Raw genomic sequence first — 23808 nt, forward strand, 5'->3', positions numbered from 1 at the left:
TGCGATATCGTGTAGGCGACACGGAGCATGGGGGGGATATTTATAGAGGCGGGCTCTCTTCGTATGTTACGTACGGGTTGGGGTCCACATGGGGGCTCGTATGTGCCCTAGAGCCAAAGCATTGATGGAGTGCATTGCAGGTGCTCCGTTGCTGTATGTGTACGGGAGTGGGTTTGAGTGTGTATGGGGATTTTGTCTACTCATATCCAAGGTACGAAGATGATTCATGTTGTATGTCGGTACAGTAGCTGATAGTGCCCCTGTTAGAAGAATATAGCAATAGTAGCAGAGAGTAGACGCTATATCCGTCCTTAATAGAGACAGTAGCAGACAGTAACAAACAGTAGCAGATAGTAGCAAATAGTAGTAGAGGGTAGTAGACAGTAGAAACTACCAAGATGCTATCAGTAGCAGCGGGCAGCAAGAAAGGCGATATGTAAATATAAGATTCTTTCCTTTATTATCGTGTCCAACCTCAGACAAGCGTCTTGTAATTGAGCAAGACGGGATGAAGCTCTGAATGCTGAATATCCCCTTCCGACTTAGACTGGCATCCAAAGAACCCCGCACTGACTTGACAGATGTCAGTGTACAATTGAAAACAACCTTATTCAAAGCTGCTGGGTACATGTCCATAAGAGCACTGAAATTTGATCACTTGCAGCTTCGTGATGACTTTGTCTATCAGCTGCCCGCCTGATTGCGATTTCGGCTCATCTGTCGAATGAGGAACAGTTTTAATTTGATTGCAGGGATTTTGGTAAGCTTCTCATACCAAGTGAAGGAAACTTTTCGTAGTCGTCTTCTTTGCATTTCCGGAATTCTTCAAGAAGGTACGCCCTTGAATAACTGCATTTTTATTTAATGATTCTTTCAGCCATTACCCAGCCTTACTAAAATAAAGTGCGTATGAGCCTCGATTCGTAATCAGTAGTCTTTACACATCACCTTGGCAACGAGGTTATAAAACACCCAGCCACTCCAGCTAGCATTCTCTTCTGTCTATCAAACTCTCCATCATTTTAATATCGACTAGCAGCACTCTTGTCTATATATTGAACTCTCCCTCTTCTTGTCGTTGGTAAAAGCAACACCCTCCAGTCATTTGTTGATAAAGTGATATCAATGTCAACCGCCAGCAGTTCATCTTGGGCCTATCTACCAGCAGAGATCAGGGCGTTGGTCCTCGAATTTTTGTCCAAGGACGGCTGTAGCCTCGCTGGCTTCGTCACAGTATCGCGAGAATGGCAGACGTTCATCGAAAAGCATATCTTTGCACGAATCACGTTGACACCTTTTCGCCTCGCAGATTTCGGTCCAATGATACATCGTAATCAGGCTCTCGTGCGCTACATATGGCTTTGCTTGGAACTCGAAGACTACGATTGCACTGAATGTGACCCTGATAACGAGATCTTGGGAATAAGTTTTGCGGATAACCTCCGAGTCATAACAACATTCACGAGGCTATTCAGAACTCTCAGTACATGGAAACCAAGCGGCAGCTTAGTGCTCGATATCAGTGTTCACTCTCCTAGTGATCCACTGCACTGGTTCAGATATCTGACTTTTGAGCCTGATGCTGCCTCTGGCGTGCGCCGTCGTCGAAGCTCAGAGCTGTCTCCGTTGGCCAAATTGAACAGCCATGGTTGGATTGGTGGCAGGCGAGCTTCTGCCCCGAACGTCTTTTCTTTTCAAAAAGTTTTCGCCGAGATTTTGGGCGAAAAAAGGCCATTCGATAATGATCAACAAGAAGAACAGTGGTGGCAGAAACTTCCAGTAGTTCCAGCCGTCACGGCTATATTGCTACGCCAACAAACTCGCCGACGATGGAAGCCGAAAACCTTGAAATATATGCTCGCCCACTTTCCTAGGCTCGAGGATTTTCACTACGAGCCTTGGATGCAATGGTATGATTTCCGACAGGAGTTGACAGATCGAGGTAAGCGCATTAAGCCAATCTCTCGATCTTCGTCATGCTAACCGCAGGTGACCTCGTCTTTGGTGTAAGGTAGATTTCATATCACTTTCCGAATCGCTCACTTTCAGACAACTACGGAAGCTTGTGGTATTCGAGAACTTCAATCCACAGTACCTTCTTGATTTCGCAGGGTGTGATCCTTTTCGAATCTCAACTTCTGAAGTCAGCCGCGCAGTCGCCGAAGCCAGTCTTAAGCTTGAGCACCTCTCAGCGTCGATCATGGTGGATGCTAGCTATTTCTTCCAAGCTCGTGACCCTTCCTGGACGTGGCCCAACTTGACTTGGCTTGCGATGACTTCAAGGCTACTTGGACCCGGTGCGTGCCCGGCGGGCATCGACGCCATACTCATCGCAGCATCAGCCGCCGCCATGAAAATGCCAAATCTTCAAGTAATGGAGCTTTGGAACGGGCAGAAGGGAATGGCGATACTTTTCAGATACCAGAAGGCCGAGGGAGGGCAGCCTGCTGTAATCACCCGAAAAGCAACGTGGGAATTTGTCCTGGGGCCTGCTGTGATCGGGGCATGGGAACACGTCGCACGGGAGCATCGCTGCAGCGGATGCGTTGTTATCACGGAGTTGATAGACGCTGGCCTTATTCAGTCACTTGGTGACGCAATTCATCATTTGAAGCTCTCGAACCCAGTTATTCGGCCTATCTCGTTGCGGCAGATTCGGATAGAACACGGAATTCAGACGGGAGTGCATACATTAAGTGAAGGCTTAGTATCTTTTGCCAGCGAGTAACGTGCACCTCCTCAACCTCACTTCGTCATCCCATGAATCAACATTATTAACTACCAACTCTCCCCTACTTATACAAAGTGCTACGAGGTCGACGAAGCTGGGAGCTTCGCAGCCCTGCCTTAGCCGAACCCCGAGGAAGAATACCCGACCGAGCCTGAAGGACGACTCGAATCCAGCCCCAACTGCCATCTTCGTTGCCTCGCAGCCGCTGTGTCTGTGTCCCCACGTCCAACATTGATTGGGCGGCTGCTTTCATTTCCAGCCGTACCAATGTGATACTAGGTAGCCACTCCCTTGCATGTGCTACTCCGCAATGATGCCGGCTCTGATACTCGCACAATGGCCGAGTTGAAAGCCAGCAATGTTAGAACCTGCCAGCCTCAGCACAGTGTACAGGATGGTCTGATTCTATATATAAAGCCTGAAGCAGCTCTCTCGCGCCCCTTCTCGCTTCTATTCCCTCTATCTTTGCTCTCAGTTAACCGACCGTTGAGATACGCGGACAACGACGCAGCGGCTTCATTCAGAACCGGGCTACTGCACTCCGTGCGGGACACAGTGTCCTAAAACCACCTCAGCTGTCTGTTTTAGCGGCATGCAGGAGCTTAGCCATTTGAAAAAAGCCCCATCCATCCATGCGATTTGATGCCGCTTACAGCAAACGGTTAGCACTCTGAAAGGTACCCGACATCCATGACTAATTCCACCCTGATTGTCAAACGTCAACTGAGAGATGCTTGATATTGACACTCGCGAGGTACATGCATGTACGAGCTGCATGGGCCAAGACAATGAGATGTGGTGGAGTTGGGCACGAGGAGCATATGTACATGTATGTTGGTGTCAGTCAACATGGATTAGGACATGTTATAGGTAGAGAGCCGGCATGAACCCTGGCATATAGTACATAGTACATGTAGTAATATGCGTTGCTACCTGGCAAGTATTAATCATGTCTGATATAAGGCGAGGCAGCATGGAGTGATGGCATGAACCCGGGATACTCCCCCTCGTTTGATTCGTCTGTAGGGTCCTTATTATTAGCGACTCCAAGAGCAAAGAGGGAAACATAAGGCAACCAAGACACAACCCCTGCCACTGGGACGCCACCATGCATCTTGCTCGACCTCTTCATTTCAGAAGGCTCCCTTTGTGTAACGTCGCCTACCGGCATACATGTACTGGTGTTCAGGTGGCCATTTGTGCGGGAGCTGTCTAGGTGGGGGAAGCAATGATCCATTTTGCAAAGAGAGAGTGAGAGGGCTTCAGCATACATACACAGTACAGGCTGCAACTGACATGGAAGCTATCATTATATTCTCCGTCTCGTGCCACCCTGCCTTGAGCAGCCTTACAACATACATGTATACAGACATGGAAGCTACTAGAATGTCTTGCCGCTCCTCAGACGCATGGCAACAGACTGCATGCTACCCTCACCGCTCAACAGGCACATGCTTCCAGTGCCCAGTCCTAGTGCCTGTGCGTTTCTCACCCAGAACCGGATGTTTGTTTCGCTGCATGGCTTGCTGTGGCTTGCATGGAAAAAGGAAAAAAGAGGGAGTGTGACAAACAGTGTATGGGACTGAGATCCCTGCAAAGTCGCTTTCAGCTCTGTCACTGCGAACACGTCGGCACAGGCATCCCGCTCAGAATGGCAAAAAGGTCCTGTCAAAAAGCTCCGTGGTGGCGCTCGCTCTATCATGGATGTGTGGTTTGTGGTTAGTATGGAGCGGCACGATCATCCATATCTTAGACATTGTAAATTGCTACCAGGTATTCGGGTATAAATACAGGTACCTATACAGATCTTTTCGTGCTCAATCTTTTATCCTTCCTTCCTCTCTCTTCTCTTCTCTTCTCTTCTGTTCTCTCCTCTCCTCACCTACACGGCTCGTCACATGTACATGTCTTGATTTGAATGTGACTTGCTCCCACCTCCTGCTTCTTTATACCGATCCATCCAACTCATGACTACTACCTAGTAGTTAGTGTTGCTGCAAGGATCCATCTGCCAAGGTAATACTACAGTCAGTCCAACTAGTATATCCGTCTATTCTCAAAGGCCATGCTTGCGGGGCTCAACTAACAGGTCACTTCCCGCCAACAGACTTCGACTCAGCCAACCGTCATGCCTCCAAAGCCTCGGACCGGACAGATTCGCAAGCCAGAACCACGGAGACGCAAGCCTAACACCATAAACCTGCAGTTGGCAGTTGGTCAAAGCATGGATTACACAGCTACTGCCGTCAATCCTGGTGCTACTTCTGCCATGCCCCTGCTGCCCTTCCTCGCTCCCATGCCTAGTTCCGCACCGGCACCAATTTCAGATGCACCCATGGCACGAGAATATGTAGACCTGTATAATATCTTGCCCCCTCCTTCTTCCCATAGGTACGAGCCAAGTTTGGCCCTTTACACATCACTTGGCCCCTTTCTCATTTCCTAGTCTTCCTCTATCTTCCTTCTTCTTTATCATCATCATCAATAGAGTCTTCCGTCACTCTTGGCCTTTTCCTTTGTCTTTAGCACCCAGCAAAGCTCGTACCGTTTAAAAGCCCCTATTCATATTTGCTAACAGGTATTTATGTGTGCCAAATAGCACTTCCTCCGTGTTGCCATCTCCGTCTCTCACAGATGAAGCGAGTCCGGCGTCGGCTCACGCTCCAGCTGAGCCATACGAACAACAAACGACGGCACCCGCAGAAACAGCAATGGTGTTGCCTTCAACTCATGAAACCATAACCTATCAGACCACGAATAGTCAAAACGGCGCTATCCAAAGGCCAGCCCAGGAATCGAATCAGCCCACGAGAGAGGAGACTCCTCTCCATACAGCCGTGATTTGGGCCATCTCAGTGATTCGACAGCGAGCCGAAGAATTCAAAGACGGCAAATGCCCGGCCAACAATGCTGAGCAGAGTCGATATACCACACTGCTAAACGCATGCCACAGTTTGGATGCCGTTTTCCTCATCGTTCATCAACAGTGCTGCTGCTGGAAGTTGGACAGAAAGGCGGCATATGCAGCCTTGGTCCCCATCCCCCCTGAACTCATTGATATAGCCTTTAGTGAGCTCTGTAGCGTCTTTAGTGATGATAAGCACATGCAAATAACCGACCCTCATTGGCAATGGTTCTCAAATTTCCCTGGGTTTAGAAACGTTGTCGGCCTTGACCGGATATACATCCAAGCCAAGGACTTCATCGCCGCGTTTGCCATGCACTGGCCAGCCATGAAGAAAAGTCTCCTATCTCAGATGATACCACCGATGGCGTATCAAATACGCGATATCCTTAGATGTGTATCAAACACAATCGCCAGTGCACTATTTAAGCGCATCCGCAAAACAATCGGGATTCCGGACGGCCCAATGTCCGCCAGGCTCAACCATCTCTTCACCATGGATAACCGCCAAGAGCTCAATTTCGAAGAACAGAGTGTCCCGCAGGAAGAGATGGACAGAGTCCGCAGCACGATGATGACGACTTACGTGACCTTCGTTCGAGAGACCCGAGAAGAACAAGCCCGTCTGGCAGGTGAGTCAATGTCCAACTTTTAGGACTGATTGATGGCATGGAAACTGACAGCTGTGATTATGTGTAGAGGTAGGTGCAGTATCAGCTGCGCCAGCTGCCAACACATCCCACAGAATACCACCATTTCCCTCATCCAATCACGCCAACATCAACACAAACATAAATATAAATAGGCTGGCGGCACCATCTCAGCAACAGCCACCTTCACAAGGTCCTCCGCAGTGCCAGGCTCCTGATACCGTGAACCATCAACCTCACGCAGCTCCTCCACAGCCTTCTCACCAACAACCACAGAGTCTTGAAGACCCTCAGCCTGCTGTTCATCCGCCGCCTCAGCCCGCAGCGAATTTCCAAAACCAACGTCAGCCCCCTCAACCTGCACCTCAACTTCCACCTCAACCTCAGCATCAGCCTCAAATTTTACCCTCTCAGCATCCACCTCAACCCCAACAGCAACCCCAATCTCAACTTCCACCTCAGCCTCAACCTCAATCTCAATCTCAGCATCAATCTCAGGACCAACTCCAGCATCAACGTCAACTTCCACCTCGGCATCAACCCCAAATTGAATCCCAACCTCAGCACCAATCTCAGCACCAATCTCAGCCTCAACCTGAGCATCAATCTCAATCTCAACATCAGCATCAGCCTCAACATCAATCTCAACTCCAGCCCCAGCAGTCCGGTCTACGGTATCCAACTAGTGTGATTCACTGCCAACAAACCTCACATCCTTTGATGGCACCAAAACCACCGGGGCAGCCCGTCCCAGGGCATTCGAACCTGCTCCCTCCGATAATCCCACCGCAAAATGATATGGAATCAACACCTCCCACAGCCATGTCCCAGCAGCAGCCGAGCCACAACTACGGCCCTCCCCCTCCTCCTCACCATCATTACTGTCATCCTCAGCATCAGACTCATCCTCCTATTCATCCTCCTCATCACCAAGGCCATCCCCAGCAGCATCAATACCAGCATCAATACCAGCATCAAGATCCTCGCAATCCCCCTCACAGTCATGGTCACAGTCCGAGTCTCAATGCCCGGCCAATGCAGCATCCCCTTCAGATCACACAGGTCCCTTTGCCCTCCCCATGGCCGCGAGAGCAGCAAGTCCAGACACAGGGCAGCAGTAGCCGCCAATATCAGACACCGCCACCTCTGCCGCCAAACAGTCCATATCAACACCTATCTCACCCATATTACCATCACCATATGCCTCCAGGGCAGGTTGCACAGGCTCCTCAGCTTCCATCGGCACCCCACGCCCTTCAAGCCCCTTGGACGCCTCAGCCTCACCAAGTTTCTCGGACCTCTCAGCTTCAAATGGCCCCGCAACCCTTTATGACGCCTCAGCATCATCAGATTCACCACGCCACAGCACAAATGCTGCAAGCATCCGGAATGCAGTATATGCAGCCGCAAATGCGCCCTCAAAACTATTATTCACCGTCTACATCGTCTCCCGCCTCAACACGCAGTCAGCCCCATCCTCAATTCACTACTTATCCTATCTCGCCCTACGAATATCCCACCAGCCCACATCATTGGACATCTGTTCGAGCAGGCCTGCACTTGACTCGTTTGCGCAGCCCTCGGAGAGCTCCCTCAAGTCGAGATCAAAGCCCTGGTGCGGAGAGGACTCGTTACTACCAATTTTTCTCAAAATTCATTTTGGAACCAATAGAAATTCGGCCATACATGGGGGTAACCACCTTGGAATTTAATATTTCCCGAGAAGATTTGGACAGTCTCTCCCTTACCGCTGTATCATCCGAATCAACTGATGATGAGCCCATATATGAGGTACCTGTGAGTCGACATTTTAACAATTCTCATCGATACCGCATCCGCTTGTGCGAAATGCGCGGGCAAGAAGGACAACAGACCTTTGATGCAGCCACATGGTCTCGAACTCCGACTTACTGGCCGCCGCATTTCTTTTTCTCGTTCAATGATGAAATAATCCATGTCCGTCGTAGGCAACACTTTCATCACGATTTGCCTATCGAACTTACCGACTCCCTGGTCGAAGGCAAGAATACGATCAAAGTGAATTTGCCTTACTTTTCTCAAAATCTAAAGAAAAATATTGCTTACTTCATGGCTGTGGAACTTGTAACGACATTAAATCACAACTCCGTTCGGGATTTAGTGGTTTCTGGGCCACATACCACTGTAGAAGCAACCAAACACGAGATAAGCAGGCGGCTACAGAGACTAGAGACCGATGAAATTGTCATTGAGAGTGATACCATGACAATCTCGGTCACAGACATATTTAGTTCTAAGCTCGTGGACATCCCCGTCCGAGGCCGCCAGTGCCGTCATCTCGAATGTATTGATTTACAAAATTGGCTGGACTCGCGTCCATCTAAGTGGCCACAAGATGTGGATGAGCCATCAGTGGTTGACTGCTGGGCTTGCCCCTTGTGTGGTATGGATGCCAGGCCTTGCAATCTACTAGTGGACAATTTCTTCGTTGAAATAAAGAACAAGATCCTGGAGAGCGGCAAAATTAACACCAAAAAGATTGAGATGCATGCCAATGGTAACTGGTCTCCTATAGAAGAGCCTGATGGAGATGATGAGTCGTCAGATAGGGATGGCGCCCAGCAAAAATAATCAGGCCATGGAGCGCCGGGGGATGGTAAATGGGACCATGCCAATGTTGACAGTTTACAGGTATATATCACCAATTGTATTTGGAAAATGTACGAAATTTTATGGGCATGGAGGGCAATTTGTCTGAGCTAAAATGATGTGAGGACTTTTGGAGTCATTGATACAGCAAGGGAATGAAGCATGAGCAGTCTATTTTTTGACAACTTTCCTGGAATACAGCTTCAGATATTGGGTCAATTCAGATTGGAAGCCACTTTGGGTTATGGAAGCTTTCAAGCTTCAGATTGTTGTTTATGTACGTACGCAATCTATTGTTGTGAAGACTCTAAAGCTTCACATTGGTTCGGGGTTATGGGTTACATGTATGTTGCAAAGCTAGGCACTTTATTCAGCGCGCAGATATGTTGGCTAGCCATATAGCAGTACTATTATTTGCGGGGAGAGAGAACTCAAAAAAGCAAAGAAGAAATAAGTAGAAGAAATTTTTCACACAAAATATGGCTTCTATTGGTATAAATTGAAGATGAGATTGACAGCTTCGCACATTTACTTACTCCCAGCTCATGGTGCTGACGCTGGACACAGTCCGCCGAAACTCTTCCAGCTGTAATTCAGTGCTTCCACTCCACCGACCCCGCCAAGATCCATAGATATCATCACTTGGAAACGAAACTTTCGAGTCTCCATGACGAGAAAAGAATCCGAAACAAATCATTGATCCAAATACACTATAGTCAATAACAGCTCGTTTAGAGTATGAGCGAATTCCTAGAGACGTCGAGATCGCAGAGCCCTCCGCGACGACGCAGGGCATGTGAGCAATGCTCCAAAGCTAAGGCAAGGTGCCATTTTCAAGCTTCGAATTCATCGTGTGAAAGGTACGCGCGAAGCAATACTATGTTTTATTCTCTATCTGCTTACTTTTGACATTTATTAGATGCTACAAGATGGCAGTCAGCTGCACAGAACAGACCAGTCGGGGCTTGAGAAAGCCGAGGCAAATCAGACTTCATGATAGGTTCGTTTTCTCCTGTAGCATCAGTACATATGTAGCTGGCATTGGTTGACTTGGTAGATGGTATCAAGGATACATAACAAGGATTCTAGAGAACAGCGGATGACCATCTCACCATCGAAAACACCCAATTGGGATGAAATCGCGAAACAGGGCGAAGGATCAAACCCTCACAGCCCATCGCTCATCGCAATCACATCCACAAGTACGATGGACAATTCAACATATATATCCGTCTCAGATACAGAAGAAGAAACAGATCTTAACAGTCCGCAAGCAAACCCTCCGCCATCAACTTCTCAGCAAACACAGCTATTTAATATCCCCTGGCCACAAGCAGATGAGATCCTGAATGTATTCCAGCAAAAATATGTCCATCATTTTCCGTTTGTCGTCCTAGAGAATGGAATATCCGCCCGTCAACTAGAACAGTGGCAGCCATTCACTTTCAAGGCAATCATGATAATTGCCACGCCGTTACCGTGGCTAATAACGGCAGCGATGAAGAATAGCTTCTTTGCTAATCTCGGCCAGCGTCTGTTCACTAAGAAAGACTTTGACTTGGATCTCCTACAATGTATCTTGATTTGCATCGTTTGGTACGTATCAACGTTTCTATCTATGGCGACTATGAAGCTGACAGCCCTCAGGGCTGATGTATGCGGTCTGAGCAGTCACCAAATCACGAATCTCACACATATTGCACTTGGATATGCTCATAATCTAGCAGCTTCAGGGAGGTCATTTGACGTTTCTCGGCCTGAAAATAACCCTCTCCCTAATATTTTCTCATCAGAGAGACCAGCTATGTTTCCTAAAATCGGCGCTATCGAGGCCCGTAGAGCGTTTCTAGGGTGCGTCACTGTGCTTTCAGCGTAAGTTGCATAATTGAGGCAATCAAAGTCCAGCATCTTTTATTTACCCTATCGATGTAGAGATTCGGTCCGTTCTGGTCGCCAAAATCCCCTCAGCGGTCCCTACGTCGATCTATGTCGCAGCTTACTCAGGCAGTATCCCGAATGTCCCACGGATTTTGTCCTAGAGCGATATGTGAGATTGATGCAGCTGAGTGACAAGATATCTGAGACTTTTGACACTAATACCCGTCATGACGGAGCGGAAGCGTATCTTACTCTGGTTAAGGAGACTGCTCAACGGCTTCGCCCCGAGTTGGATAGCATAATCGGGTCCTTGGGTTTCGATCAACAACAGTATCGTTGGCCATCCATTGGAAATGTCGGCAGCCATGAGAAATCCTTTAGACTGGCCTATAACTACTTATTAGTTCGGCTCTACGAACCAGTCACACGCTTTGAACCGGCAACAATGGAAGCGGAAGATGCGCCACTCGGGTTGTGGCACCTATGCTTGACAAGCTGTATATCTGCGACTAAAGCATATCTTGAGAGTCTTCTCGCGACTCGCCCTGACGGTTGGTACGCCTATCAATCTGCAATTGCTACGAGGCCGATTATATTTGTAATGATTCTTGCTGCTCGCCTCCATTTGATCAAGATTCCTGGTTGGAATGCCAAATTGGCATATCCTGAATTCGACCTGTCCTCCATAATAGATCGTTTTGTTTCTCACTTGGAGGAAGCTGAAGAGATGTTGAAACAAGATATTGAGAAGTTTGCGTACAGCACAAAAACCAATTCGAAACAGGCAGAGATGATGAAATCCAAGAGATTAGCAGAACTAGCTAAGAAGGCGAAGCGTGTCAAAGAGTTGTATGGAGCGGAGAGGAGCAGGGTGGTAACGAATGAGCCCTTTAGTGATGGAACGAGAGGTCCAGCCATCATAGCTGAGAATGAGAAGTCGGCAGGTGAGATTTGGTGGCCTCGTCAGCCACAGTGGTTCAATGGGCTGTATGAGAATTCTGCTTGGAATTTTGACGATATAGGGAGCTGATGGACAACAATGGTAGCAGCAGCATGGCCGGTTACTTTAGGCGTACATTTCGTGTGCGGTCAATTGTTCACTAGAGAAGGAAGAAGAATCATCTAGTATTAGCGTCTATTTATAAACAAAGGATCAAAATCATTGCTGATCTTTATGTCGCTGGTGGTGGCATTAACATCGTCATATCTTGGCGCGTGGGCCATAGTTCGGTTTGATGGGTATCTTTGGATGCGGTCCCTCAAGCGCCAACCCTGTAATCTTCTCTAGCTCTTCAACCGCCTCGTACGTTCTCCCTAAGGGAACTTTGATTGTGTTGAACCCTTGTCTGCGCGCTTCTTTCAAGTTCTCGCCAATGTCATCCAGAAAAACAATGTCTTTGGGCGAAATTCCAGCCTCCCACCCTTTCCCCTGATGCCGTGGATCGTTTGCGTTCTCTTTGGCAAAAGTATCGAGCTTCTGTAGGGCGAGCTGATACATTTTCGGGTCGGGCTTGCGAATACCAACATGGGCTGATGATATGAATATGTCGAATATCTGACGAACAGGCTCGTCAAAGAAGTCCTCCTGGTACAATTTGTGACCTGGTGGAAAGATGACCGTGTTGCTTAAAGCTGCCAGTATATACTTTCCGCTGTCTCTGAGCTTTTGAAGTGCCGGGAACATCCAAGGGTCATACGCATCTGGGCCAGAGCCAGACAGCATCTCGTTGAACAGCCACTTGCCATCAATGTCTGGCAATGGAGGGATTTCTTTGGCTAGACGAGGGTCCTTTGCCTGTTGTGTCTTGTAGAATTCCTCCCATCGTTCTTGCACATGAAGGTCTTTGGTAAACCCTTCAAAGAAAGCGTCATCCATAGGGATATCCCCACGTTCAATCTGTTGCCAGAATCCTGTAGGGCCAGATTTCGAGATGGAGTAGTTCACCCAGCCGGGCGGGATTCCCAAGCTGAGTTCATAATCTAGGATAACTTGAAAGGGTGATTTAACCTAAACAAATTAGTAATGGAGAAAGAAATCTCATGCACGTATTCGCGTGTAAGAGAAGAAATGCGAAGGGGTCGATTCTCCAAGGGATACGCAACTTACACAAACACCACCAATATCAAACAAAAGGACTTTGGGCTTTAAATCACTCATTTCGGCGTCAATCACTTCCAAGATTTGGTCAACAGAATAACTCTCCGGGTCCATTGCAAGAAAACGATTGAAGAGCGGAGTCACTGCATCTTTCAGGGCGAAATGGCGGCTCTCAACCTCCCCAGATTCACACAGTTGCCGGTACCTCGGTTCGCGCTCCACACGCGCCAGAATGACGATAAGATAAGAACGCATGCACCCCATATTCTTAGAAAGTGCTTACATAACTCAAATATCCTTCTCAAATCTAGGGGTCGTGTCAGGTGATTCGTCCCCAACCCAGCTGTCCACAGATTCGTCCCCAACCCGATTGTCCACAGTGTGGAACTAGGCGAAGCAGTAGCGCACGAGAAATTTTAGGGCTTCAAAAATTAGCCCACCAAGATTTCCTCCTCTATCCTCATCATCAAATTTCACAAGTTTGAGGAGCAAGCCAGCCATCGCCAGGCACCACCGTCAAAATGGTAAGTTGGGCCTATCGTTGAAATCTCAGTCATAGAGATGCTTCAACTGCAAAATGAGGCAGAAATGCCGTCAATTGCTCGTGATTGAGAGTCGTCGCAAGTAGCTTCGGAAGAAACACGAGCATTCTGAAGCGCAAATTGCTGACTCGGGGATTTTTGTGACAGCCTTTCCAAAAGCTCGCCAAGAACAGCGCGTACTACAGGTTAGTTTTCCTTGCATTGAATCCAATCTTCAAAGATGCTCTGGGGGCATAATTCGATGGAATAATGTAGCTAACTTTTTTCACTACAGCCGCTACCAGACCAAGTACAAGCGCAGACGTGAGGGAAAGACCGACTACTATGCCCGTAAGCGCCTCATCACCCAGGCCAAGAACAAGTACAATGCTCCCAAGTACCGCCTGGTCGTCCGCTTCACCAACAAGGACATCGTCATGCAGATCGTCAGCTCTGAGATCTCTGGTGACAAGGTCCTGGTCGCTGCCTACGCCCACGAGCTGAAGGCTTACGGCATCAACCACGGTCTGACCAACTGGTCCGCCGCCTATGCCACCGGTCTCCTGATCGCTCGCCGTGTCCTCACCAAGCTCGGCCTCGACAAGGATTTCGTCGGTGTTGAGGAGGCTGACGGTGAGTTCACCCTCACCGAGGCTGCTGAGACCGACGATGGCGAGCGCCGCCCCTTCAAGGCCTTCCTTGACGTTGGTCTTGCCCGTACCTCCACCGGTGCCCGTGTCTTCGGTGCCCTCAAGGGTGCCTCCGACGGTGGCATCTTCGTCCCCCACTCCGAGAAGCGATTCCCTGGTTACGACATGGAGAGCAAGGAGCTGGATGCCGAGACCCTCCGCAAGTACATCTACGGTGGCCACGTTGCCGAGTACATGGAGACCCTCGCCGATGACGATGAGGAGCGCTACAACAGCCAGTTCTCCAAGTACATTGAGGACGACATCGAGGCCGACGGTCTCGAGGACCTCTACACCGAGGCCCACAAGGCCATCCGTGAGGACCCCTTCAAGAAGGTTGAGGGTGAGAAGAAGACCAAGGAGGAGTGGAAGGCCATTTCCCTGAAGCACAAGACTATCAGACTCTCCAAGGCCGAGAAGGCTGCCAACGTGCAGGCCAAGATCCAGAAGATCCTGGCTGAGGAGTAAAAAGGGGAATTTGGGCAGGTTGCAATTTGATTCTCGATATATTGGGTCTGGAGTTACAGGAATGAAAGGGTCGGTCCTCATGGTCAAAATGAATGAAAAGATACCTTCCAATCCGGATCATAGATCCATTGTTTCGTGCATTACATTGTCCGACGTTTATTGCAAGTGGCGTGTACTTAGATGTGATGTCCAGGCGGCGTGATAACTACCCTTTGGTACCTGGAATTTTGCCAGGTTACATGTATGGCAGTCAACCGGCAACGAACAATTGGCGACTTATTGTGCTTGCTAATTAGATGGGTGGCTACATACACCCGGGTGAAATTTTCTCGATCTCCTACCCTAGAGCGTGATCTTTTTTTTTTTTTTCCCAAGAAGAATCTTCAACGTGCATTCGGCGGTCATGCTTAATCTTGCCTTTAATTGGATACTGTAGCTAACATTGCTGTATATGTCTCGTGCACTTTCACGTGTTGTGTGGATGTTGTGTTCGTGAAGCATTGAAGTGGTAAACTTTGTGTTGATATAAGCTTACAGCTTCCAAGGCAAAGACCATTCGTATTAACAGGCTATCTTATCTACAGGTGCTTACTCTCATCTCAATGAGTCCCACATCGCATCCCTATCTCGTATGTATGTCAACTTAGCTCTTAGTTTTCTAAAGTAACACGAAAGACGATGGCCAAACTTAACAGGTCAGTTCGGTGAAGAACCGAAGATGGTCACTCGAGATCTGTGAATCGTTACATAATCCTGGATGAACATGGTTGTGTATTCAGGAGGCAGAAATCGCTCGAGCGTTGCTCAGGGACCGAGGTTAATGAAGCAATTTCCATCTTCCATGGAGCACGGAGAATGGACCGGGCGAAAATGGCGCTTCCGTTGATCATGTCCCTTACTTGCGGGACATATGCGCGGCAATAACACACATGCTCTTCATGTCTTGCATGAGGTTTTATCGGAGTTCCCCATAGCACCACAGCAGGGGTGGATCGGCCTGCCCCTTTCTGGCTCACGAGTCGGTGGTATTTCATGGAAAGTTCCGATCGTAGAGGACGCAGACCATGCTGGGAGCTCGATCCGTTTCCGTACGAACCACAGGATAACTTGGCACTGTCATGATCACGGAATCGAGCTCCGTACTTCGGTTGTGGCCCGAAGTTGGGCGAGGGCCAAAGCGCCGAACTGCATTTACTTGCATGAAGTGAGGAGCATGAAGTGAGGAGCATGATGCGAGGAGTAACCCTACCCTACCTGCTAGGGGCAGTTGGAGATACGGCGTATAAGGTTGCACAGTACGGTTGGCAACGCTTTTGCCACGTACGGTACTCGTACGAGTATGTATTTGCTGTCTGTTTCTCTCTTACAGAGAATGTCTTGGTATAATCTTACTTAAGGTACCAATAAGCAGGGTAGCACGGCACAACGGGAGTTGCAAAATGACGTAGATTGCGCTGGATGTCAAGAAAAAGTAAATCGAAAGGGATCTTCATGTCATTTTACTGAGTCGGTCCCTTGCGTTAGGCGCGGATATCGATTCACGTGCAGAATGGTGGCATGGATGCTCTTGTGACTTTGCACTTGCACCCAAATACGTCAAGGGGGTCAGACGCACCATGTATGTAATTCTTACCGAGAAAGGGCCATGCCATCGGCCCATCGACGAATCACTGAGCCATTAATTGCCGCTTGGAGCTCAGGAGAACGGCGTAGATACGTGTACAGGTTTAAGAAACAATTTACGCTTGGTGCCGGTGACCGTTCGGCTCGCCCGGAAGTTATGGGAGAAGCAGGTATTAAGGAGAAATGTACAGTATCCCGGTAGCTGAATACGGACGCTTTCGCCCACTCCATCACTGGCCTGAATTCCAGGCTAGCACTCTAAACTATGGGAACGCTACAAGCGCATTTGCTGGATGGAGAAGTTCTACTAAGAAAGCAGATGGAGCAGACTATGCGGAATCGGTATCTGCAGCACTAGAGCCACAGACTTGGATTTGTTACTCAGGGACCCGTCAGCACCGGGCTGGCAACTAAGCGGCAAGTGCTTAGAAACCGGGGCCCTTTGCTTTGCGAGGATTCCAGCGCAGAGAAAATTTTCAAGCTTTTTTGTGCGTCTGGTGTAAATAAAGTCTTGTGGCTTGCCCGACTCAACACAGTCAGCTCCCAAGAGCACTGGAGCTTGTGCGAAAAGCGGCTGGCCAGCGGAGTTCGCCTCTTTGAATTTCCCTGTTTGTCCCAGTCGATCCTCAGCGCAGGGAATGGCCGTGGCGAAAGTTCATCGCCGTACCCCGACAAGCTGGACCAATTGGACGGTGCTCACTGCGACACATGAAAAGCACTCAACAGGGGGCTCGTGATTGATCGAGACGTTGCCGTGGAGCTAGCCCGCCGCTGTCGCTGGATGAAAGAGGCATTGATCTTGGCAACGTAGAACCTTGGTCTGACTCGCCCGGGCTGAGAGGCGACAGCTCGCTATTAGCAGAAAGTTGAAAGGCCAGGCCAGCCCTTGGAACAAAGGCCCTGCAGACCTTGATCTACCCCGCTGTTGGCTTGTCAGGCGTCCCCTTACAGTGGGCTTAGTTGACGTCTTTGTCGCTCCCCTCCCCATATTTCCGCCTTACCCCAGCCTAGATCGCACCCAGCTGGAGCCGCCAGCGTCCGTCAAAGGCGGCCGGGCTGATATTGTAATCAACCCGCCTTTCGCTCAGCCATTTCTTCCTCTCTTCTCCCTTTCCACAACCGCAGCAACAATCCCGCAGTCCTCCATTCTCGACTCGACACACAGCGCGCGAGCGTTCGCGGAATCCTTCCAACATGGAACAAGTCCATGGCGTCGACGTCAGTTGGATGACGCAGGGCTCACCAAAAGGCAGGCTGCTTTGCCACTCCCACCGCTGTGTCTGCCAACGGCGCTTCATGATGGCTTCATGTATAAGTCCATCGGCGCCGTGGCAGACTGCTTGTCGGGCAATCGTTGTGGGGAATTGAAAACTAACAATGCGTGTAGACAAATTCAACAAGGCTGCCTTTACGCCCATCAAGTCTCCCGTTGCTACTGTACAGCCACGAAGTGTCCCCCACGGTTCCCCGCCCAAGCTGAGCCCTTCATCAACCGCTGAAAAGGTTGAGGTCAAGCATGAACCCAAGATCGAGACCAACGGGAAGCCAAATGGCCGCACAGAGCCAATTCCTGTAAATGGCTCAAGCAACGCCAGGCGCATGTCACGGTCGGGCTCTGTCGACAAGCCCAACAGCTCCAGCGCGACACCGCCTCACCGTCGCAATTCGTGGTTCTCCAACATTTCAGCCAAATTCTCAGGCGCCGTCCCTCAGCCAAACGGACAGCCTCAGCAGCCCATAAACCACCAGCAGCCACCTGCACAACAGCATCAGCCGGCGCCTCCAACAGCAAACGCAGAACCCATTGTCCCCAAAATTACACCGACAAAGAACGCTGTTCTCCAGCATGGGCTGAAGCCAGAAGGCGATGAGCCTTACACGCCGGCTCCTCCGAGATCGGGCCAGGCCGGACTACTTGGCGTTTTTCGGCGACTTTCTTCTTCATCAGGAGGCAATAGTGGCCCTCTCGGCGCCGCCGGCAAGATCAATCATGGATTGGTCGAACGCCGGATATTGAATGTCGATCGGGATCGAGACAGGTGTCCGATCACGGAACTCAAGGATAACAAGCTGAGACGAGTCTCTTTCTTCGTCGATGTCGAGATTGCGCCTATGCCAAAGTATGCCGAACCCGAAGCAGACACCAACTCCGTCGACCTCGCCCAAAAGAAGAAACTGAGTGAGAAGGGCGAGGGTGAGGCATTGAAAAACCCAAAGGTTGCCGAAGCGCAGAAAGAGGCTTCCTCTTCGTCAACTGAAAGTGTCGGTGCGAATGATACCAAGCCCCGCGAAGCCGAGGCCAAGCAGGCTGCCCCGACTCAGAACGGCACAAAGAGAGCGGATAGTCCAGACGAACAAAAAGCAGCACCAAAGGACACGACAAGAAAGAAGGAAAAGAAGAAGCGAAGTGAAGAGGAGCGCAAAGCCAGAAAAGAAAAAAGGCGGCGGCTCGCCGAAGAGAGCGGGGCCATCCCTATAGAGATTCACTATGACAGCAGCGATTCCGCCGAGCTCAATGGCAACGGAACCCCAAAGACGAGTACTTCCCCCACGATAAACCCGGTTAGAATCTATCGAAGATGCTGCCAGCTTCGCGAAACGCCCATCCTGAAGAAGATTACCGAGCAGCTGAGCGACCCTACCAACGCTTCGGCCGATGGCGTTGTCAACAAGATCGACCTGACGGGCTATTTCATGCAGCTGCAGGATCTCATTACCTTGGGAGACTACCTTGCCGTCGTGCCCGTGAAGGAGATTATTTTGCAAAACAGCGGGCTCACCGATGAAGGCGTTAGGGTCATTCTTGCCGGCCTATTAGCAGCGAAGCACTCCGAAATGGCTAGACGCAGGAAGGCCAAGCATGCTCACGAGGAATCAGGCGGAGTGGTGGAAAGAGTTGTGTTGAAAGAAAACAAGCTGGGCCCGGACGGCTGGAAGCACATTTCGCTCTTCATCTACAAGTGCCGGACGCTCAAGTACCTCGATCTCTCTAGCATTCCCTTTCCTCGCCAAGCGTCCTGCAACACCAACGGCGCTCTTCAGAATGGCGTCCATATTCCTCTTACCATTGCCGACATCTTCGCCAAGGCACTCGCAGACCGCCCAGCGGGAGCAGCCCTCGAGATGCTTAGCATTGGTGAGACCGAGCCGAGCATGGTGCAGTTGGGCAAAATTATCGACGGAGTCATCAAATGTGGCATCAAACGACTCAGTACTGCTCGCAATCCACTCGACGGGGATGGTGTTGCGCACGTGGTGAGATATCTCGAGTCTGGGAAATGCGAAGGACTCGACCTAGGCGGCATCGATCTCAGGGAACACATGGACACCCTTGCCGCCTCCATCAAGGAGACTGATCCGCTATGGGCACTGAGCATATCCGATTGCAACCTGACCCCTTCGTCTCTCTGCAAAATGCTACCTATTCTGTCCAAGCTGAGCAACCTCGTCTTCATTGACCTTTCACACAACCATGACCTTTTCCAATCTACGCCGAGCGCCGTTGGTCTACTTCGAAGGTACGAGATGGATCCGCAGTCTACAAAAGATATTTGAGAAGAATAATGCTAACGTATCTGTGCAACACGATTAGATATCTACCCAAAATGCAGACTCTCAAGAGGTTGCATCTTTCAGACGTCAACATGACCTCTGAGCAAGCCATTGCGATAGTTGAAATCGTACCCGAGGCACGCCATCTTTGCCATCTTAGCCTGCTCGGAAACGCAGACATTGTGGCCCTAGCTAGCGCCAAGACCGAAGAAGCCCAAGAAGAAGCTTGCGCTCTGTATGCGTCACTGATGGCTGCTACTAGGCTGTCCAGGAGCATGATATGTGTGGATATTGAAGTTCCTAACGAAGAGGCTGGCGAAATTGTCAAAGCTATGGCAAAGCAGGTTGTGGCTTACTGCCTACAGAACATTGAGCACATGCATGATGCGGAGATTAACAAGGCAGTGGCTACGGCTCTTGCCGAGGCCAAGGGAGAGACTGTCGATACCAGAGCGCCAGGGTATCCAGATGTGCTGGCGCATCTCGTCGGCAATGACGTCCTTGTGCATGACGATATCGAGGATGATGGCTCAGGGCCAGACGAGGACTACGTCATCGGTGGTACAGGCGTGGTCAAGGCGCTTGCGTGCTGCCTCAAGAACCGCGGCGATGAATCCCGCCGGGCGTCTGGGGAATTCTTCCGCGAGATGAATGCGGCAGAAGAGGAGCCTTTTGTCGGACCCAGACTCCCCACTGGCGGCAAGGCCAAGGACTTGTCGAAGCACCTGTTGGCTGGTGCTCGCAAGATCAGACTTCGTCTGCAGCCGGCACTGACCAAGGCCAGGGCAAACCCAGGCGACGAGCTCAACTTGCGGAAGCTAAATTTCCTGGACGATACGCTGCAGGGTATCATCAAACGATTCGAGGACGAGTATCCCGATACTCGCGAGGACACAGAGGAGGCGGTTACCAAGGCGCCGGCATCCCAGACGGAGACGGAGATACTCTCATCGTCGCCGCCAACCTTGGAGGATGCCGTGGCAGGCGGGTCGGACGCCGAAGACGAGGCCGAGCCACACACGCTCTCACGATCCAACTCGATACTGGGCAAGAAGCTGGCGGAAGAAGAGGGACGTGTACATCGTGCCGGCCACAGGTTCCGATCTGGATTCACCGATCATATTGATCTGCTCTCGACGCTTGACGACGTGGAGAACGACCCCAAGCATGTACATGTGTTTGGCGAGCTCGCCGAAGACGTTGGCGGTGAATTTCTGGAGTTGGCCAAGAAGAAGGGCGCTGTTCAAGCCTTTAAAGAGGACAGGGAGATGCTGTTTTCAGCGTTGAAAGACAGCGACCCTGAATACTGGGAGCGCTTCGTCGAAGCGCAGGGCAAGGCTCGTGCCAACATCAAACTGCCGGCCGATGAGAAGAATGAAGAGAGACTACGACAGGCTCAGGCAGACGAGAGCGCCATTGCCGACTAAGCCAGTAAACAGGTCTTCTTTCCTCTTGGTACTCTATGATTTTTTTTTTATTTGTTTTCTGACGACTATTTCTGGGTGGATTTGTTTTGCAATGGCTTTCTTTTTTCTCTTTTTCTTTTTCATTCAACATCTGACATCTGTCTTTAACTTGAGATGGAGGGATTCTTTTGGATATTGCTATCAGCGACTTGAAATTGCATGGCAACGGCGCTCGTTTTCATCCCTCGTAGAAGGGTTTAGTGGGGTCAATTATTGGGCATAACTGGGAATTTTCGGCGTGTGTATCCGGCAAAGGGGGGGAAACCTATATGGGATGTAAGAGGTGTTGTTATTTCACCAAAGCATTTGCCTGTTCCTGTTCGTATGGCGAGGCAGACTTGGTTTCCGTCTCGGCCCTTATAAAAGTTGGCATTGTTTCCCCCTTTCCTTCGTGTGATTTACCGCAGAACGGTTGGGATAGGATTACTTGATGGGTTTTTCTTTTCTTTTTAAGATGATTCGAATAAATACTACGATCGTGTACGAATATAGTAGCCAGTCGTTGAGAATAGCAATAAGGCACATTAGTGGATCCGATTTTGGATCGTGGATGATTTCTCAGACAAGCAATGAATCTGCGTAGAGTCCGTACTGTACTTCTAAGAGCCATGCCGGACCGAGAGCTTGCCAACTCTACTGCTAACATATGTCACATGCCCTGTTCTACTTCTGCACCTATATTCAACGAGTCAAAGCCTTTCCAGCTGATCCATGGAAGCCGCGTTGATTCTTGATTACCAAGCCCGCTGAGGAATCTAATCAATCTCCACCCCAATCCAGCCATGCGCATGCGACCAAACCCGGACGATTTCGCCATCGAGGACCTTGATTGACAATTTCAGATGCTTGCCACATGGCACACAGCAAAGGACATTGGAGGGGGAAAAGGCTTTATCCCCGGGCTTTGCCTGGAGGCGCCCAAGTCAGCGGAAATGGACGGACGGCGATTGGACGATGGGCTCGCGATGGTCCGGGGGGCGTTGCATCATTTTTGGGGTGTGTGAGCCAAAGGTCCAGTAGTTGAAGTAGGTACTTTTTAGCTTCAGACTTTCAATGCATCTGCTTGATTTTTTCTTTTTAGTTTATCTCGTGTCTTATCTGTTCTTTTTATTTATCGGATCGAATTGTCTTGTTGGTGGTAAATTGACAGTTCATTAGTCGATGGAATGGGTTGATGGACATTGTCGGTCTTCTTCTTTTTACGTCAGCCCCCTTAACCGAGTACGAATACTACTCTACACCGTTCTTTAAGCGAAGAAGAGGAAAGTCCATCCTAACGTAACCTTAGTAATACTCGTACAGTACAGTACAAAGTCGATAGTAGGACTCCAGTCCTCGTAAAACACTTGAAGAAAAAAGGGTAGCAAAATACCGTATTAGAAAGGGATTAGCCATTCCCTCAAGGTTACTCCCAATCGAGCACTAAAACCAAATCACCCATCCCGACATACCCCCTCTCGCCACCTGATTGGCCGCCGTCCGTTTCGCGGCCCCAAGAGGTGGAACGACTTTTAACGCAACCATGATGTGATGTCAGAGCTTTGTGTGGCTACCGCTCGTGTGCTTTTTTATCTTATTTTTTTCGGCTCTGATTTTCGGTGGTTTTTTGGGGGGAGTTTCTTGGGGTTTCCCGTTTTTGTTTGCCGGGGGATACCTGGTTGGTACCTGGCAGCCTGGAAATACGTGTACTTTTGTGTGGGATTTGGCTGCATGTTGAGGCTGTGATTTGATGTACACTTTTGTAATTCCGCCCTACCAGTCTATCTTGACAAGAAGCCTACTATACTCGGTACTAAAGAGCGGGAAAAGGGACAACGCGTAACACTCTACGTAAATCAGTGAAAATCAAATTAAAAAGAAACCATAAAAAAGACAGAAAAGGAAAAGAAAAGAAAAGGGGTAAAATGGTCTATCAAAAGCATGACTGACTGACTGACTTATGTCACTGGACGCCTGTTGTCCCCAGAAAAATAATCGGGAACGGCGTCCTCCGTAACAACTGACTTCTGCACTGCACTGACCAACCTAGCCAGGCAGCATGTTACCTCACCAGCCTTAGTACTAATTAATAATAAGGCGGCCTTCCTTACCTGATGCTCATCCAACTCTTGCAAAAACGCCCGAATTAAAAACAACTTGCCATTTTCCTCTCCTAGCCCCAATTTCTCTCTTCTCTCTTCTCTTTTCCTTTCTTCCTTCCATTTCTCCTTCTTTTCCATTTGGAATACAGCTTTTTGCTTTTTATCTCGTCTCGTCTCATCTCATCTCACATCGTACCACCCACCCACTCTCAGTAAACACACACAGCAGACGCCATACTACTACTGCTTGTCCTACACACACCTAGAGAGAGACGAACAACATACACAAACACACAACATAACACTCAACCCATCAAAACTCACAACAACAAAAATGTCTCCCACATACACAATGTCCGCACACCTCTGCCGCCAATTCTACACATCATGGCACCAATCCCGCCGCCAAAACACACCCTCAACAACCACCTCTTCAACAACAACACCATCCTCAGCAGTATCAACAATAGCCCTCCCGTCCCGCTCCCCTTCCCCTGAGAAAATCATCGTCGAGCGGA

General features: G+C 49.6%; 5 protein-coding genes across 5 annotated transcripts; 4 read left to right on the top strand and 1 right to left on the bottom strand.

The window, feature by feature from the left end:
• Positions 1 to 4859: 4859 nt before the first annotated feature.
• T069G_00888 (uncharacterized protein) lies at positions 4860 to 6977 on the top strand (the record flags this gene model as incomplete). Its single annotated transcript, XM_056168098.1, has 4 exons — positions 4860 to 5122; positions 5331 to 6268; positions 6336 to 6508; positions 6573 to 6977. 4 exons carry the CDS (start codon positions 4860 to 4862, stop codon positions 6975 to 6977), a joined length of 1779 nt encoding a protein of 592 aa, XP_056033414.1.
• Positions 6978 to 9652: 2675 nt separating this feature from the next.
• Positions 9653 to 11822, top strand: T069G_00889 (uncharacterized protein; the record flags this gene model as incomplete). Its single annotated transcript, XM_056168099.1, has 5 exons — positions 9653 to 9774; positions 9834 to 9914; positions 10004 to 10510; positions 10562 to 10786; positions 10847 to 11822. The coding sequence occupies 5 exons, from the start codon at positions 9653 to 9655 to the stop codon at positions 11820 to 11822; spliced, it is 1911 nt and encodes a 636-aa protein (XP_056033415.1).
• A 171-nt stretch (positions 11823 to 11993) lies between these two features.
• On the bottom strand, positions 11994 to 13004 carry T069G_00890 (uncharacterized protein; the record flags this gene model as incomplete). Its single annotated transcript, XM_056168100.1, has 2 exons — positions 11994 to 12800; positions 12900 to 13004. The coding sequence occupies 2 exons, from the start codon at positions 13002 to 13004 to the stop codon at positions 11994 to 11996; spliced, it is 912 nt and encodes a 303-aa protein (XP_056033416.1).
• Positions 13005 to 13411: 407 nt separating this feature from the next.
• T069G_00891 (ribosomal large subunit proteins 60S l5, and 50S l18 domain-containing protein) lies at positions 13412 to 14568 on the top strand (the record flags this gene model as incomplete). The annotated part of the gene is made up of 3 exons (XM_056168101.1): positions 13412 to 13414; positions 13580 to 13617; positions 13707 to 14568. The coding sequence occupies 3 exons, from the start codon at positions 13412 to 13414 to the stop codon at positions 14566 to 14568; spliced, it is 903 nt and encodes a 300-aa protein (XP_056033417.1).
• A 2817-nt stretch (positions 14569 to 17385) lies between these two features.
• T069G_00892 (uncharacterized protein) lies at positions 17386 to 21170 on the top strand (the record flags this gene model as incomplete). Its single annotated transcript, XM_056168102.1, has 5 exons — positions 17386 to 17440; positions 17579 to 17763; positions 17818 to 18453; positions 18514 to 19709; positions 19784 to 21170. 5 exons carry the CDS (start codon positions 17386 to 17388, stop codon positions 21168 to 21170), a joined length of 3459 nt encoding a protein of 1152 aa, XP_056033418.1.
• Between the last annotated feature and the right edge of the window lie 2638 nt (positions 21171 to 23808).

The sequence above is a fragment of the Trichoderma breve genome, chromosome 1 (assembly GCF_028502605.1).
Source record: "Trichoderma breve strain T069 chromosome 1, whole genome shotgun sequence".
In the NCBI taxonomy this organism is placed as follows: Eukaryota; Fungi; Ascomycota; class Sordariomycetes; order Hypocreales; family Hypocreaceae; genus Trichoderma; species Trichoderma breve.